Source organism: Crocodylus porosus, unplaced genomic scaffold (assembly GCF_001723895.1).
Source record: "Crocodylus porosus isolate Cpor-Errol unplaced genomic scaffold, CroPor_comp1, whole genome shotgun sequence".
In the NCBI taxonomy this organism is placed as follows: domain Eukaryota; kingdom Metazoa; phylum Chordata; order Crocodylia; family Crocodylidae; genus Crocodylus; species Crocodylus porosus.
The window spans coordinates 30,801,360-30,815,841 of record NW_017728906.1 but is presented as its reverse complement, the minus strand read 5'-3'; the positions used below and the strand labels follow the sequence as shown (position 1 = coordinate 30,815,841).

General features: G+C 41.3%; 1 protein-coding gene across 4 annotated transcripts in view; it reads left to right on the top strand.

Annotated features, from left to right (window-relative positions):
* Positions 1 to 14,482, top strand: part of APP (amyloid beta precursor protein) — a 357,591-nt gene that overhangs the window by 312,708 nt on the left and 30,401 nt on the right. For all 4 annotated transcript variants that reach the window (XM_019528781.1, XM_019528780.1, XM_019528779.1 and 1 more), the window contains one exon: positions 10,602 to 10,823. In XM_019528781.1, the coding sequence (XP_019384326.1) occupies positions 10,602 to 10,823 (222 nt within the window). The remainder of the gene's footprint in view (positions 1 to 10,601; positions 10,824 to 14,482) is intronic.

Below are 14,482 nucleotides of genomic sequence, written 5' to 3'. Positions count from 1 at the left end.
ATAGAAGAATATTTGCTGCACTGACTATATGTATGTTTGGGGGAAAAAATGTGTCTTTTTTTTAACACACTTAAGATCACTTTGAAGAGGATTTTCAGTGTAGAGGATCCACAGCTGTCTTCTCTCAGTTTGGGGACACTGCAAATGTGTGTTCTGTGCTCAGCTGCTGCAACCTGTGCCAATGGGTCACTGGAGAAGTCTCCACAACTCCCTTACCCCTCAAGTCTGGCTATGACATAAGTAGCTTTGTGAGTAGGAGATGCCTAGAGAGTCCAAAACTGCTGGACCATAGGTTTGGAAGGGACCTCTCATCCAACCCTGTGAATCCCTTTTTTATTTTTGTCATATTGTGGGCCCATCCAGCTTCTCCATATCCTTCTTACAATGTAGAACCCAGATCTTCAGACCTCTATCTGAGGTTTAACCAGCACTGAGTAAACTGTTACCATCACCTTCCGTGTCTTGCATTTAATCCTGTTTACAGCCCCAAATTACATATTTTTGTGACTGTTGCACTGCTGACTTATGTTGGGTTTGTGATCCACCAGAACTCCTAGATCCTTCTCAGCAGTGTTACCATCCATCCAGTTATACCCTAATCTTCATTTGTGTATTTGGTTACTGTTGTCTTAGCTGTATCACCTTACATTTGTCTATGTTGAACTTCAGCTCATTTTTTTTGTAGCCCAGGCCTCCAGTTTCTCAAAACCCTTTTGAAATCTACTCCTATTCTTTGCAGTTCTTCACAGTTTTGCAGCCTCAGCTTGATGTTTCTTTGAAACTGTCTGTTCTGGAGCTCAGACCATTAATAAACTTGTTAAATGATACCAGCTTGGGACAGATCTCTGTGGACACTCAAAACCTGCTGCCATTCTGCCATTGATCCATTTATAATGACCCTTTCCTTGCTTGTAGTTATTGCGTTATCTAATACTAATTGTATCTAGCCCACATTTTTTCCAGTTTACTTATGAGATTGTACTGTGGAATTTGATCAGAAACCCAGAAAAAAGTCCAAGTATACTATATCTATTGCACCCCTTCATCTGTCCAACTGGTTTCTTTGTCAAAAAAGGACACCAAAAAAAATCTGTACTGGCTGCTGGCATCACCCTTTCCTCCCCCAGATGTATACAAATTGACTTCTGTATCATTTGTACTTATAACTTACCATGTACTGAAGTCTGGTTACCCAATCTGTAATTCTGTATAACTGCATAATTCTATATAATGGAATATAAGAGATTGTCTAATACTCCATCTAAAATCCTGGGATAGATGAACGGACCATCTTTAGGACTCTGGACAAGTTTTCCTTTGCCAGCAAATTGCAACTCCTTACTAAGCATCAGTTTTATAGCTGTCCACAGCAATTTTGTGCATATACTCAATATGCTGTGTATGCAGCTAATATCCCAGTCACTGTTCCAGAGAGTGAGTTTCAGGAATTCTTGTCAGAGTAGTTTAAATACTGCAGCCTGTTCCGATATGTAGGTGCCCTTGGTAGAGTAGACTGTCACAGATGCTAGTGACAAACAGAGCGTTTGGGGGGTTATTTTTTTGGTTGGGGGGATTTCCCGTTTTCTGACAAAAATGATCTTTTGAGACTTGCTTAGTGGAAGTTCACAGAAGGTTGTCTTGAAGTCAAAAACCAGGTGAATCTAGCTAGATAGTGTCTTCTCTGAGAGAGAAAAAGAGTTGTTTGACCCTCTTAAATATTATTTAATGGTTAGGTTGATAGAAATATTACAGTAATCCCCCAGTTGCCTCCTGTGCAATTTAGTTATAAACAAAATTGTTTTACAGCAACACAGCAACAAAGAATTCTTAAGTGCCAGATTTAATTGAAACAATTCCCAGGATGGTACCAGCCAGATAGGGATTTTGTCATTCACAACAAAGAGTTCCTTTAATTTCCTAGTCCCTTTTCCAGAACCACATACACAAAAAATGCTGTAAAAACTATTGAAATAAGACATACATCACTTCTATAAGTACTGGGAATATGCGGAATACATTTTGCTTATCTATGTTGCTTATCCAGAGCTATGAATAAATATGTAAGACTTCATGAAACACACAAGTAGTCTAAGGGCTTTTTTACACCTGTGTCCAACCCTGCGCTCCACTGCAGCATGTCCCTCGCCCCCAAGACCCGGCCACATGCCCCTGAAAAGCCTGGCACCTGGAACAGGGTAGAGCTCACAACTACTGCACAGCAACCCAAGGCCAATTTCTGCTTATCCCATACTCCCAGCTGTGCAGGGTCTGGCATCAGTTCCCCCTGCCTAACTTGGTTGGCAGGTGCCTAAAGGTGCCCTGAACCCATTGTAGCTACCAGGAGGCTTCAGGCATGGAGCATAGGATTCAGCAATGCTTGTCCAGGCTAGGGCTACACAGAGCAGGCAGGGGAGGCTGGAACAGGAAGTCCTGTCCTTGTACCACCCCTCTTCCCCACTGCCCTCAGCATGTTCCCAGACCATTGCGCCTGAGCAGAGCAAGCAAACTCCAGGTCTGTGATGCTGGCTCTGCCTAGCAGTAAGCCTCAAAGCTGTGTATAGGGACAAGACAGTGTATTGTCCCTTCAATATGGGAAGTGTATAGGGACAGGGCATCCACAGGTGCATCTCAAGTAGGGCCAGGGAGGTGATGCTCCCCCTCTATGCGACACTGGTCAGGTCACAGCTGGAGTACTGTGTCAGGAGGGATGTGGACAACATTGAAAGAGTCCAGAGGAGGGCCACCCGCATGATCGGGGACAACAGGGCAGACCCTACAATGAAAGACTGCGGGACCTAACCCTGTTCAGCCTTCACAAGAGAAGGATGAGGGGAGACCTGGTGACTGTCTATAAACTCACTGGGGGGACCAGAAGGGTTTGGGGGAGACACTGTTTCCCCTAGCGCCCCCTGGCATGACAAGGAATATTGGACACAAATTATTGGAGAGTAGGTTTAGATTAGACATTCACAAGAACTACTTCACAGTTAGGGAGGCTAGGAGCTGGAACCAACTTCCAAGGGAAGTGGTGCTGGCTCCTACCCTGGGGGTCTTTAAGAAGAGGCTTGATGCCTACCTGGCTGGACTCATTTGAGTCCAGTTTTTCTCCCGCCCAGGCGGGGGGTCGGACTTGACCTTCCAACCCTACTTCTATGATTCTATGAAGACTATCCACCCCCACCAGGCTTGGGAGGCAGCTGGGAGTGATACAGCCTCCCCACCTGCTCTGTGCACCCAGGCCAGACAGGCATTACCAAGTCCTGCGCTCGATACTTGGAGCTGCCCAGATGCTACAGGGGCTTCAGACATTTGCCAACCATGGCCACTGTCCAGCAAACCAGGTGGGGAGTGCCAGGAGCCGGATCCTGCACAGCCTGGCATAGCATGGGGTCAGCGGGAATCAGCCTTGGGTTGCCATAATGCAGCCACCAAGCTCTGCCCTGCTCCAGCCACCTGGCCCTGCTGGGGCATGTCCAGGTCCTGTGTCCCAATCCTTTTTTTCTCAGGGAGGCATTGCAGCTGCTAGGTGCTCCAGGACTGTGGCACTTGCTCAGCCCAAAGTCCTCAGGGAGCAAGGGACCGTGCCTGGCCCTCCTACACCTCAGCACCCTACTTGCCTTGGCTCAGGAGGGGCTACTGCATCTTGGGATGCTGCAGGACTTCAGTTTGGGAAGAATAGCTGTCTGGACCAGTACACGTTAATGGAACATGAGCAATGTTAGGCAGATTAGGGAGAATGCTACCCTGGAGTGTTGTAACTTTAAGAGGAAAAATGAGTGCTTTAGCCACTTAAAGGATGTTAAGGTACAGCCAGTCAAAGGGGTAGGAGCTCCAGAAGCTGCCCTAAATTACCATGTAACAAGGTCCTAAAGCTGGCAAGTTTTAATCCATTTAATTCTAAGACTTTGAATTCAGTGCATCAGGAGTGTGTTCCTATCTCCAAAGACCTGGAAGAACCCAGAAGTTAGAAGCATTGAATTGTTAGTATCCATAATCTTCGCAGGTTCTCCCTTCGCCCCTATTGCCACCAGAGTCCATCAGAATTAGTGATGTTAGGTGGGATTTGGACTGCACTGTTTTACATACTAGTAAGTTATAAGGCATAGGGGTTGTGTATTTGAATTTTGCTGGGTAGCTAGAGGGCTTGCAGATAACTAACTTCCTTTACCTGTAGAAAAAATAATATGGTAATATTCTATAGAAATGATTTATTTAAATGTTTTTCCTGTCCTACAATTTTGCTTGTAAAACTGATATTTTATAACTCACTCAGTTGGGAATGTTAGTTTATTTAGACTTCATCCATGTGCCGTCTTTAGTTTAGCCGGGTAACAAGCAATGTAATGATTGCTGATTTAATTGGGAAAGAACTGGCCAAGGTTCTGTTTTTAAATTGGCAACCAGCTCCAAGGCATTATGTGATGATTAACCATGTGAAATGATGATAAGTAGTGAATGTTATTGATTATGTATTTCAATTAACTCTTTCTAGTGGTCTTTTTTCTTAATTGAGATTATAAACTGTCTACTATACTCTCTCAAGAAAATTGTTCTATGTTTCAAATTCATATATATCATTGGTTAGTATTTTCATATCTTTTGAGCCCTTCTCTGTACATTCCCAGAAAGGAAATGGCTAGGGTCACTCACACAGTCATCTCAGAATATGGAAATCTCATGTTTGATAATGCTATAAGGTCACAGTCCTCTGCCATATTAAGCATGTGATAAATCTTAAAGGATGAAATTCTGCAAAACACTTAAGCTCATATTTTACTTTTCATTTCAAACTTGTTTTCAGTGTCACTTAATTATGTGCTTGAAGTTAAGCATTTGTTCGAGTATTTTTCATTCAGGATGGACTTAGTTAAGAACATGCTCAGGTTTTCGCTGTGTAAGTGCCAGAATGCGAGTGTTTCCAAAATCTGGTGGTTTTGTGCCCTACTATAGGAAGGTCACTGTCATGCCCCCTGTACTTCAGCTATCTCTGCATTCTTCACTACCATCTCTCATGTCCCCCTTCAGCGGCCACTGAAGATTCCTGTCACCAGCAGCAATCGCCAGCAAGGGAAATTGGTGATGGGGAATGCAGCAATGGTAGATGAAATTGGGAGAAGAGGGAGAATCAGTCACAAGGGAACTGAAAGGTGGGGGGCTGCACATGCCCCCTCAAGGGTATGTGCCCTATAGTTTGGGAAACATTGCAGAATGCAGAATTTCATTTGCATTGATCTCTCATACTCTTTTCTGTTGCTACAGTAACCACATAAATTCAATTCAATATAGCTAGTCTCTATGAGAGATTCTTTAGGTATGCAATCAGAGTGAGCAGATTAGCTTAACTGGGTCTTGGAAATATTGAATGAATCATGCTGTAACTTTCATTGATACAGTTTTGCCTGGGTTCACCTGATCAGGTATGTGAGAAATAAATATTGACTTCAATATGAAATGGAGATAATAAAGAAGCTATTAATAATAGACAATACAAGAGCTACTGTTAATAGAGAATGCCTGGTTTCAAATAAGGCACTTTTACTACCCCTTCACTCTTTAGGGTTCTTATCAGCAAGTAAGCAGAAAACATTTTGGGCCATAAACCTGTCCCTTTCACATTTTTTTTTCTCTGCACTAACACACTATTTACTTATGTAAAAACAACTGTATGTATCTCATGTAAAATAGCCTGTGTGCACCAGGTTTGTTAATATGTCACTCTTGTTCATTGAGCTGACTGAAATAAGTCCAACAGATTTTTAATTGAAACCAAGTCTAAGATGAAAAAATTAATTAACATAACTTGTTGGTTAGGGTTTTTTAACATTTCAGCAGGTGTCTTAATATAAATGCAATTATACCAATAAAGAAGTACTTCTGTTGGTACAGCTTCTTTCACTCCCCGACCCAGTGCTATTAAGGAAACCTTGTCAAGTTTACTCTTACTAATTAGTTTGCTTTTGTTTGACCTACTAGGCTGACTTTTTTTTAAGATTTGGATTAAATATATTTAGAAACTGTTGACAATTCACTGCATCCCTGTTGTATGGATGCTCTTATTTCCATTTTAGAGAGTACGTTGTCAATATAACTTGAGCATCAGTTGCTTCATGGTTATGGTTTTGCCCTGTGGTAAATGGATGTAGAACTTCAGTAATTTACTCCTGTTTCACCAAAGACAAAGGTTATAGGGAAACATATGCTTTGAGTGGTTTCCAAAGGGAAGGTGTAACTGCTGCTTAAAAGCATGCAGTTAAAGTTATGGTATAATTGTTATGAGTATGTGTGAGCCTGTCGTGATACAAGTGAGCCCCAGCTACTGATTTTCCTACATTGGCATTGCTGCAGGCTTACGCACAGGTAATAGCTACAGCATAGCATGCAGTCCCAAACAGCGGCAGCAGCCCTTTCCACTGTGAAGTCATCCCAAGTGCATGGCTTTTCATACCCAGAGGTATAGCTTCTGCTGACCTTTGCGTAATAATGTTCACAGAGGAAATTACCGCAGAGCAGCTGACCTGCACTAAAATCCCTTTTGTCCTGTTCATGTGATCATACCTTCAGACTCAATTGGCTTTAGCTAAACTAATAGAAAAACACTCAAAATGAAGAAAGAATGTCCATATTGGACCAGTTTTTTAATAAGTTTTTTTTAAGCATGATTTCATTCAAATAACGTAATTTTCTCATGAACACATACTCAGGGAAATATTTGCCAGTCTGCTGAATCCAAGTGGAGGTTTACCTTTCATGGTACTGCTTGAATGGATTGGGGACAGCAGGAAGGGACTTTTTTGTGATTGATTTGTTAGTCTTAACTCCTTACAAAAACTGTTAGGCAGAAAGCTTCCTTGCTTAACGTAAGGGCAGCTTCTTTTGATTGTGTTGAAATTATTATTGATTCTAAAGATGCAACCTAAGTAAGGACAAGCATCCATAATCATGTGAGTGAAATAGCTTCTACTTAGTTATAGTAGCTCAGTATACAGAAAATATAGTAAAGTACTAAACCTGATACCCTATTGAATTTTAATTATTATTAACTAATAATTAGTAGTGAGTAAAAGATTAATTGATTACTGACATTGTGAAATAGCCTTTCTGCCCCAGCAACTGGTACCCTGGTCTAAACTGGAAAGTTGTTCTAGCACAGCGATTTTGTTAGGAGCATGAGGAAATCATAACTTTCAACCATATGCCTATGCCTGCAAAACTCAGTGCAGATGCAGTACATTGGAAAAGGAACTCTTTGCTCCTATAAAGTGGGTCTCCACCAGGAGGAGTTTTTGGGAGAACCATACAAGTATAGAAATGCTAGTAACTACTTTCTAAGAAAATAAGACCTAAGCATTAGAATGGCTTATTCACCCTAGAATCTCATGTCCATTAGATGCTGCTATGGCAGAGGTCTCAATCTCTTTGTCTTTTCCTCCTGCTTTCCTTGCTGTGGCATATGTCCATCTGGAGACAGACAACCACTGGTTGTGCTTTTCCAACCACTTCCTTTCTCTTGAGCACAGGGCAAAAGGACAGATAGGGCTGTACTAGGAGAGATTGCTATGAGAAACTTAGGAGGCAAAAGACCTTACTAGAATTATCAGAGCTGAAGTAAGCCTTCCATTCATCCCAAGAAAACAGGGCAGTCATGGAAAAGAGGTAGGATAGGGGTGAAAATGTTATGAATCTACGAAAAGAATCCAGGTTTAGGATGCTTATTAGTCCTGACCTTGAACTCCTAGCCACTCAGAGTTCTCTCAGGCTGTTCTTGTATGTATCCTTTTTCAAAGTCTCAGTTCTGAATGTTGTTCTCACAATGCAAAACAAAAAAAGAAAAAGGGGAGGGGGAGTCAAACCATCATGATTCTTATTGATGATAGTTTCTATGTACTGATGCAGTGACATAATGTGCTATACAGGAAAAGAACATCTATTTCAGGACTTTTTTTTTGGTCATTGTGGTCTAGCATGAAATGAAATCTTGAGGAACAGCCTGAAAATTATCTACTTTCAGGCTCTGATAATGAAGACATTCACCAAACAACAACAAAAAATGATATGCACTTGAATGCACACACCAACCTCCAGCTGCGTCCCTCTTATCATCAGCTTATTTGGAGAATTATCTTTGCAGGGTGGGGGAAATTAAGGGTTGGCAGCTATGATTAAATGGAGGAAACTCTATTGAGTAATAACAATATGTTTTATGGCTTACATTAGTCTGATTGATGGTATCAAAAACCACTGATAATTTGAGCAAAATTAGCATTGAAAGCAGACTCTGAGATTTGGCAGCAAATAATAGAAATAAATGGAAATCTTGAAGCAGTTTTTGTAGAAGGCAGTGGTTTGTACGTTTGCAGTGAGAGGTTCTGAATTACTTTCTGACCAAAAGTGATGAAAGACTGTTGTATTAATGCAACCTTGGTCTCAAGTCAACAAGAAAGTATACTTGTATTCTGATAGTTCGACTGCACAACTGTATATCCAAGGCTGGAGAACTATGCCATATCTTGGTCCTTTCAGATTAAAACCACTTGGAATCAGCACCATTGAATTGTTTAAATTTATCCATGTTAACTAATGGGTATAACTACAATACTAGAGACTCCAGTTCTTTCCTGTGGATTGTTTTATTGTCATGCTGTTTCCATGATTTTTGTTTGGTGGGGCCTGTTTTCATGGCACACTCCCTAGCATGCTCCAGTGTAGTATATGCATACCTAAGTTAATAAAAGTTTAACATAAAGTTGTGGCATTAAGGAACACAACTTGAACTGGCCCTCCATGCTGCAGATTTATTATGCATCCTATGAAATAGTTATTTTGCTTGCAATAAAGCCATGCAATGGACAGCAATTTAGAAGTTATACAGGCTTTATTTACTATCCTAGCAGGTCATTTTAATGGATTTTCTAAACATATTAAAATTGAATTGTACATGCTGCCTACTGTGCATATTGTGTATAAAAACAAATTTCCCTGGTTAAACAAAGTCCCACAGTTTACAAGGTTTTGGCCATGATTCTGTCATGTATCCAAGGTCTGTGGGAACACAGAAAGTGGCGTTATTTCAGAACCATATTTTGTGCCATCCCACAGAGTATTAACCGAAGTATTTTAGAGTCTGCTTTAACTTAAGTTGCTGAGAGGATCCCCTAAGGATGTTGTACCAGTGGAGGATGGGAGAGTGGAGCAAAGTCTCTTCTCTCCCTGGATGTTCTCTACAAGAACATACGTATGGATGACTCGAGAGTCCCCTCTACCAGTTTTGCACCTGGAGAAGTCCTCAACTGGTAAATTATGGACAGTTGTGAGCCCACTTGCACCATCAGAATAGTATTAAGCAACTGGCAACAGAATGAAAAAAATTGACTCTTAATTTCTATAAAGTTGCAAAATTCAAATTCAGTGGTGCATTAGATATCCAGTGTATTGTATTTACAAAGAAAGGGGAAAGACCAAGGCAATCATTAATGAGAATTATTGCATCACCAGTTGTCATTCCTTACTCCTAAAATGTGACTGTTATGGTAGCTTATGTCTAAAAATGTGTCCAGTTTTCAAAACATCACTATTAATTACCATCTGTTTTTCTGAGCACCTCTTGACCAGTTTCTTTCTTGGCAGCTGTTTGTTTATTTAAGTGCTTCAAGGTGTACAGGTAGCTTGTGGTCCTACTCAAAGAATTTCCAACCCAGGTTAGCTTGTGAGGATGGAATTGGGGGAAGCCAAGGAGCAGAGAACAATAGGGGAATGAGAGTATAGGTGTGTCAGTGATGAGATGTGCATAGAAATCTATTTTTATCTAACAAATTTCCTCAAAAAATGGAGTTATAGCTTACTTGGTTCTTTCCTTAAATGGTTCAGTTTCTAACGTGATGGATACAATGTTACATCTGTGGGTCTGGCTAATAAAATATAAAATCATTTTCCAAGGATTTAATGTATTTTCTTCTTTCTTTTTCTTTTTTTACTAGAAGTTTGTATTTGCTACACTTTCTAGAACTTGATTTCAGTAGGTGTTCTAGGTTCATGTTATGAATACAAAATAGTTACAGTAGAACTGCATTGAAATGGTGTGGCCTAAGGAACGTTTCCCTTAATTGGCTCATGGTCTCTCTGAAACGCAGTCAAATATTGGGGCTTAGAATTTCTAAGCTAATGGAGATCAAGATCAGGAGCATCGCAGCAATAATTATGTGCTTTAACTGTCAGTGATAAAGGATAAGAAACCAAGGTCCTTTCTTCCTACAGCTTCCCACCTTGCATATTTACATCCTAACATTAACATGGAGGGAACTGAATTGTGTGTTTCCAAATGTGGGACACAGAAGAAGGGAGTTACGAGGCTCCTGAAGAGGAATGGAACTACTCGAGAAAGAATGGGTATCAAGCTGATGATGGATATTGTCTGACTGGAAAAATGCATCAAATATTTCTGGTCAGAGTATAGAAAATTTTAATTGTGCCAAGTTTCAGGGTTTCATTTTTTCCTGAAAACTTACCAGAAAGAAAATGTTGCTGATATACAAGTACTTACATCAGGAGAATCAGAGTTGGGTCCTCATATGCTGACTACAGATTTCTTTAAAATTTGTTTTCAGATGAACTGCTTCAGAAAGAACAAAACTATTCTGATGATGTCTTGGCCAATATGATCAGTGAGCCCAGGATCAGCTATGGAAATGATGCCCTTATGCCTTCATTGACTGAAACTAAGACAACTGTTGAACTTCTTCCAGTGGACGGAGAATTCAGCCTAGATGACCTTCAGCCATGGCATCCATTTGGTGTGGATTCTGTCCCAGCTAACACTGAAAATGAAGGTAACATAGGATCTCTTGGAAGAAATCCCAGAATATTTGGATTTGAATATGGATGCACCAATAAAGATTTTTTGGCCAATATCGTGGCCAGTTATTAACCAGCCATATCGGCCGATACCAATCTGATAGCCAATATGCAGCCTGGCAGCTTGGAGAGCAGCGTCTGTCCGGTAAGTCTGTGGGAGATGGAAGGGAGATAGGGGAGGAAAGAGGCAGGGGGGAGCAGATTGAGGTCCCCATGGTGAGGGAGGGAGTGGAGCAGAGACACGAGCTGCCCAGCCAGGGTGGTGAATGCAATCCCAGGAGTGGGGCAGACCCACAGGCAGCTCATGCGAGAGAGGCAGGGGACGGTTCCCTGCCACTGCACACATCCCCGGGGGAAGTGCAGGGAATGTGTCCCCCCAGTTTTATGCACAGGTGAGGGCAGGCTGCCTGCTGCAGACTTGGGGCAGGGGTTGTGTCAGCCTCTTCCAGTGGTGGGGGGGCCAGGCTGGGGCTGCTCTTGGAACAGACATGGGAAGGGTAGGCAGCAGCGCTGGGAGGAGTGGCTGTGGGGTTGGCTACAACCACCCCAAAATTCCCAATAGCCTCCTCTCCCAGTGCCACTGCCCACCCCACACCAGCCTACCCTTACTAAGAAGAGGCAGCCCCTGACACTGAGCCTGGAGAGGGAAACCCGCCCTCTCCCATGCCTCCTGCAGGAGTGTGCACAGTGGCAGGGAGCTGCCCACCCTCCCACGCCCCCCACACAAGCCGCCCATGGCTCTGTCCAACTCCTGGGTTCTCTTTCACCACCTTAGCTGGGCAGCACCTGCCCCAGCCCCACTCCCTCCCTCACTGTGGAAGGGACCTCAATCTGCCCCTCCACACACACTTCTCCCTACCTTCCTCCCCTTCCCTGCCACAGATTTACCATCCAGGTGCTGCTCTCCAAGCTGCCCAGCTACATTCCTAGCCGCATGCATGTTGCAGCTGCGCACATGTATGCAGCATTTATCAATAACATTATTGGCTACACCAGCCAATAAAGCCAATTGCCGATTAATGTTAATTTTCCTTTTATCGGTGCTGATCCAGTGTGGACCGATATATCAGTGTACCTCTAGATTTGAGTTATGCAATCATATGTATATGTTTGTTCTGTGAACATCTTGATCTTTCTGGCTTAGGAAAATATGTTAGAAAATGAAATCAGGAAATTGTCTGCCATATTTCCTTAGAGAAACAGAAAGTCCTGACCTTGTTTCAGATGTATATAATAAGTCTCAGTATTATATTTAGTGGACATCCCTTACTATAAAAATACAACATTTAACTGAGTTGTGAGACCCTGATATAAACTTACATGGGTATCATGTCAAAACTTTGGATTTTTAATAGTAAATATTTGAAAAATAGCTACCAGTTGGTAATGAAAAGAGGGGCATACTTCCCCAACATCATTCTAAAAATAAAACTGATTTCTCTGATTTAATATTGCTGAGGTGTTTCATGCACTCGCAGCATTTTTCTTACTGGACAGCCACATATTCTTCTAAAATGTTTTTTATGTAGCTCATGGAATACTCAGTTGAGAGGACCCTATGTGTATGTTTCTAAATTTAAATAATCTGTATACTATCTGAAAAAATTAGCCATTGGGCATTTTACAGGCAAAGCAGTAAAGGGTGGGTTTGTCTGTGTGTATAAGCCATGTTAATGGGAGGCCTGGAGAAATGTTTGCTTTATTAAAGTTTGTTCTTAGTTGTATTTGGAAATGAATTAACAAAAGGGATACAAACATCATCAGGTTTGTGAGAGAAACTTATTCAAAATTAATTGAAACAAAAGTGAGCATTTATGAAAGAACAATGTATGCTACTTCCAGATGATTTCTAGTTGTTCCCACAGGCAAGAAAATTGCAATAAGATGTGGCGGGGGGGCATTAATTCAGTTTTGGGTTACTGTTTATTTTAATGCAAGCTACAATAGTTTATTTTGGCATTTCCAATAATTACTTTTATGACCTGTTCTTAAAAGTCCTGTATCATTTTAAAACATTAAAAATAGAAATTATTTGGTGGACAGAAACCTGTTCCCTGGCCTCCCCTCTGGTCTATCCAAATCATAGCAGCTAATAAGAATTAGTAGATGGTACTAACGTGATCTGACCTGCAGGTCCCTCGTTTTCTCTGCAGAACCTTCACTGGGCTCCCCTTAGCCCACTGCATCAAGTTTGAACCTCCCCCCGCCCCATCCTCACCTTGTTTCTCTTCCTGAGCATGTTTCTCCCTCCTTTTGTCGCTGTTTCACAAGTGAAATCAGCCTCACTATACTGTTTGCATCCTGTTCCCACTCCCATCTCCATGCCTGCTTCCATATGCATGCAATGGCCAACTTTTTAATATTTGGGCTCAGTTAAATCCTTCCTGAAGTATTGGCAAACATTAGCCCATTGTCCAAAGGCCTTGTTCCATTATAACATGTTTAAGAAACCAGGAGGAAGGAAAAAGAAGACTATTCTAAGCTAATACCTTCCCTATGGGTCCTGGTGCCTCTGTCTGTCTTTTTATACAGTAAGCTATTCGGTGCAGGGAACATGCCCCTAAGCACACTGCTCCCTCTTAATGAATAACAATTAATGGTAGTAAATATAGGATGAAAAAAATACATACTAGAGAGATCTCAAATGTACTTTAGTAATGAAGGCAATGGCCATTAGCAGCTTGTTCCTGTAAGATGCTAAGAAAGCTCAGCAGTCTTATGCTGAGCTTCTTTGTACATGGGTAATGTGACGTATTAGCATTTTTAGTTTATATTTGTTTAGGTAATTTTAAAATAATGAGCAGATTGTCAGTCTGCCGATCCTTAGGCTGTTTTATTCTAGTATGCTGTAACTGATTATTTAAAAATTGGCAATCGCAAATTTTAAGTATTAGTCATTTGGTTTGGGTAATTAGATTAGTTATTAGAACCAGAGAATCTCGACCCTCTTACCACAAACATTAACATAAATGCAGCACTACTTCCCTTGTTGCATTGCTGCTTTACTGTCATCCTGAATGGTCCATGCAGTGTATTGGGTAAATTAGTCAACTTTTCAGACTTAATATAGCAAAATTCAGTTTTTTACAGCAGACAGTACCATATCAGAGTATCTGTCAAGCAAACAAATTGTGTAATATATGGCAGACTGACTTTAAATGACCTAGTATGTTTTTTTCCCTCAACAACCTCAGAGATGTACGAGTTGTTAAGTAAGTAATAAAAAAGGAATTCATAAACAAAAACATGAATGTGAATGATCATAAGTGGAAGGAAATGGAACTTCCAAATCATAATTTGGTATTAACATCCAGCACCCAGCTCCCTAGCAGGTGTGCATAGGTGAAGCCAGGGGAAAAAGTCAAATTCAAAAGTCTGTCATAGTTGAAAGGTTCACTAGGAAACACTATTAGAACATATCAGCATCCATAGCCTATACATGCAAAGGAATAATGTGTCCAGCATCACATCCTGCTATCTTTTACTCCCCAGCCCAAAGAAGGAGGTATATATAGCTAGGCCAACTGGGGGTAACCTTTGGCACCAGCTGAAAGTAGGTTTTGAACTCATAGCTCTGGTCCTATAGCAGGATGTTTTAACAGCTCTTCTCCTTTGACTCTTCTCTGTTTAGAGA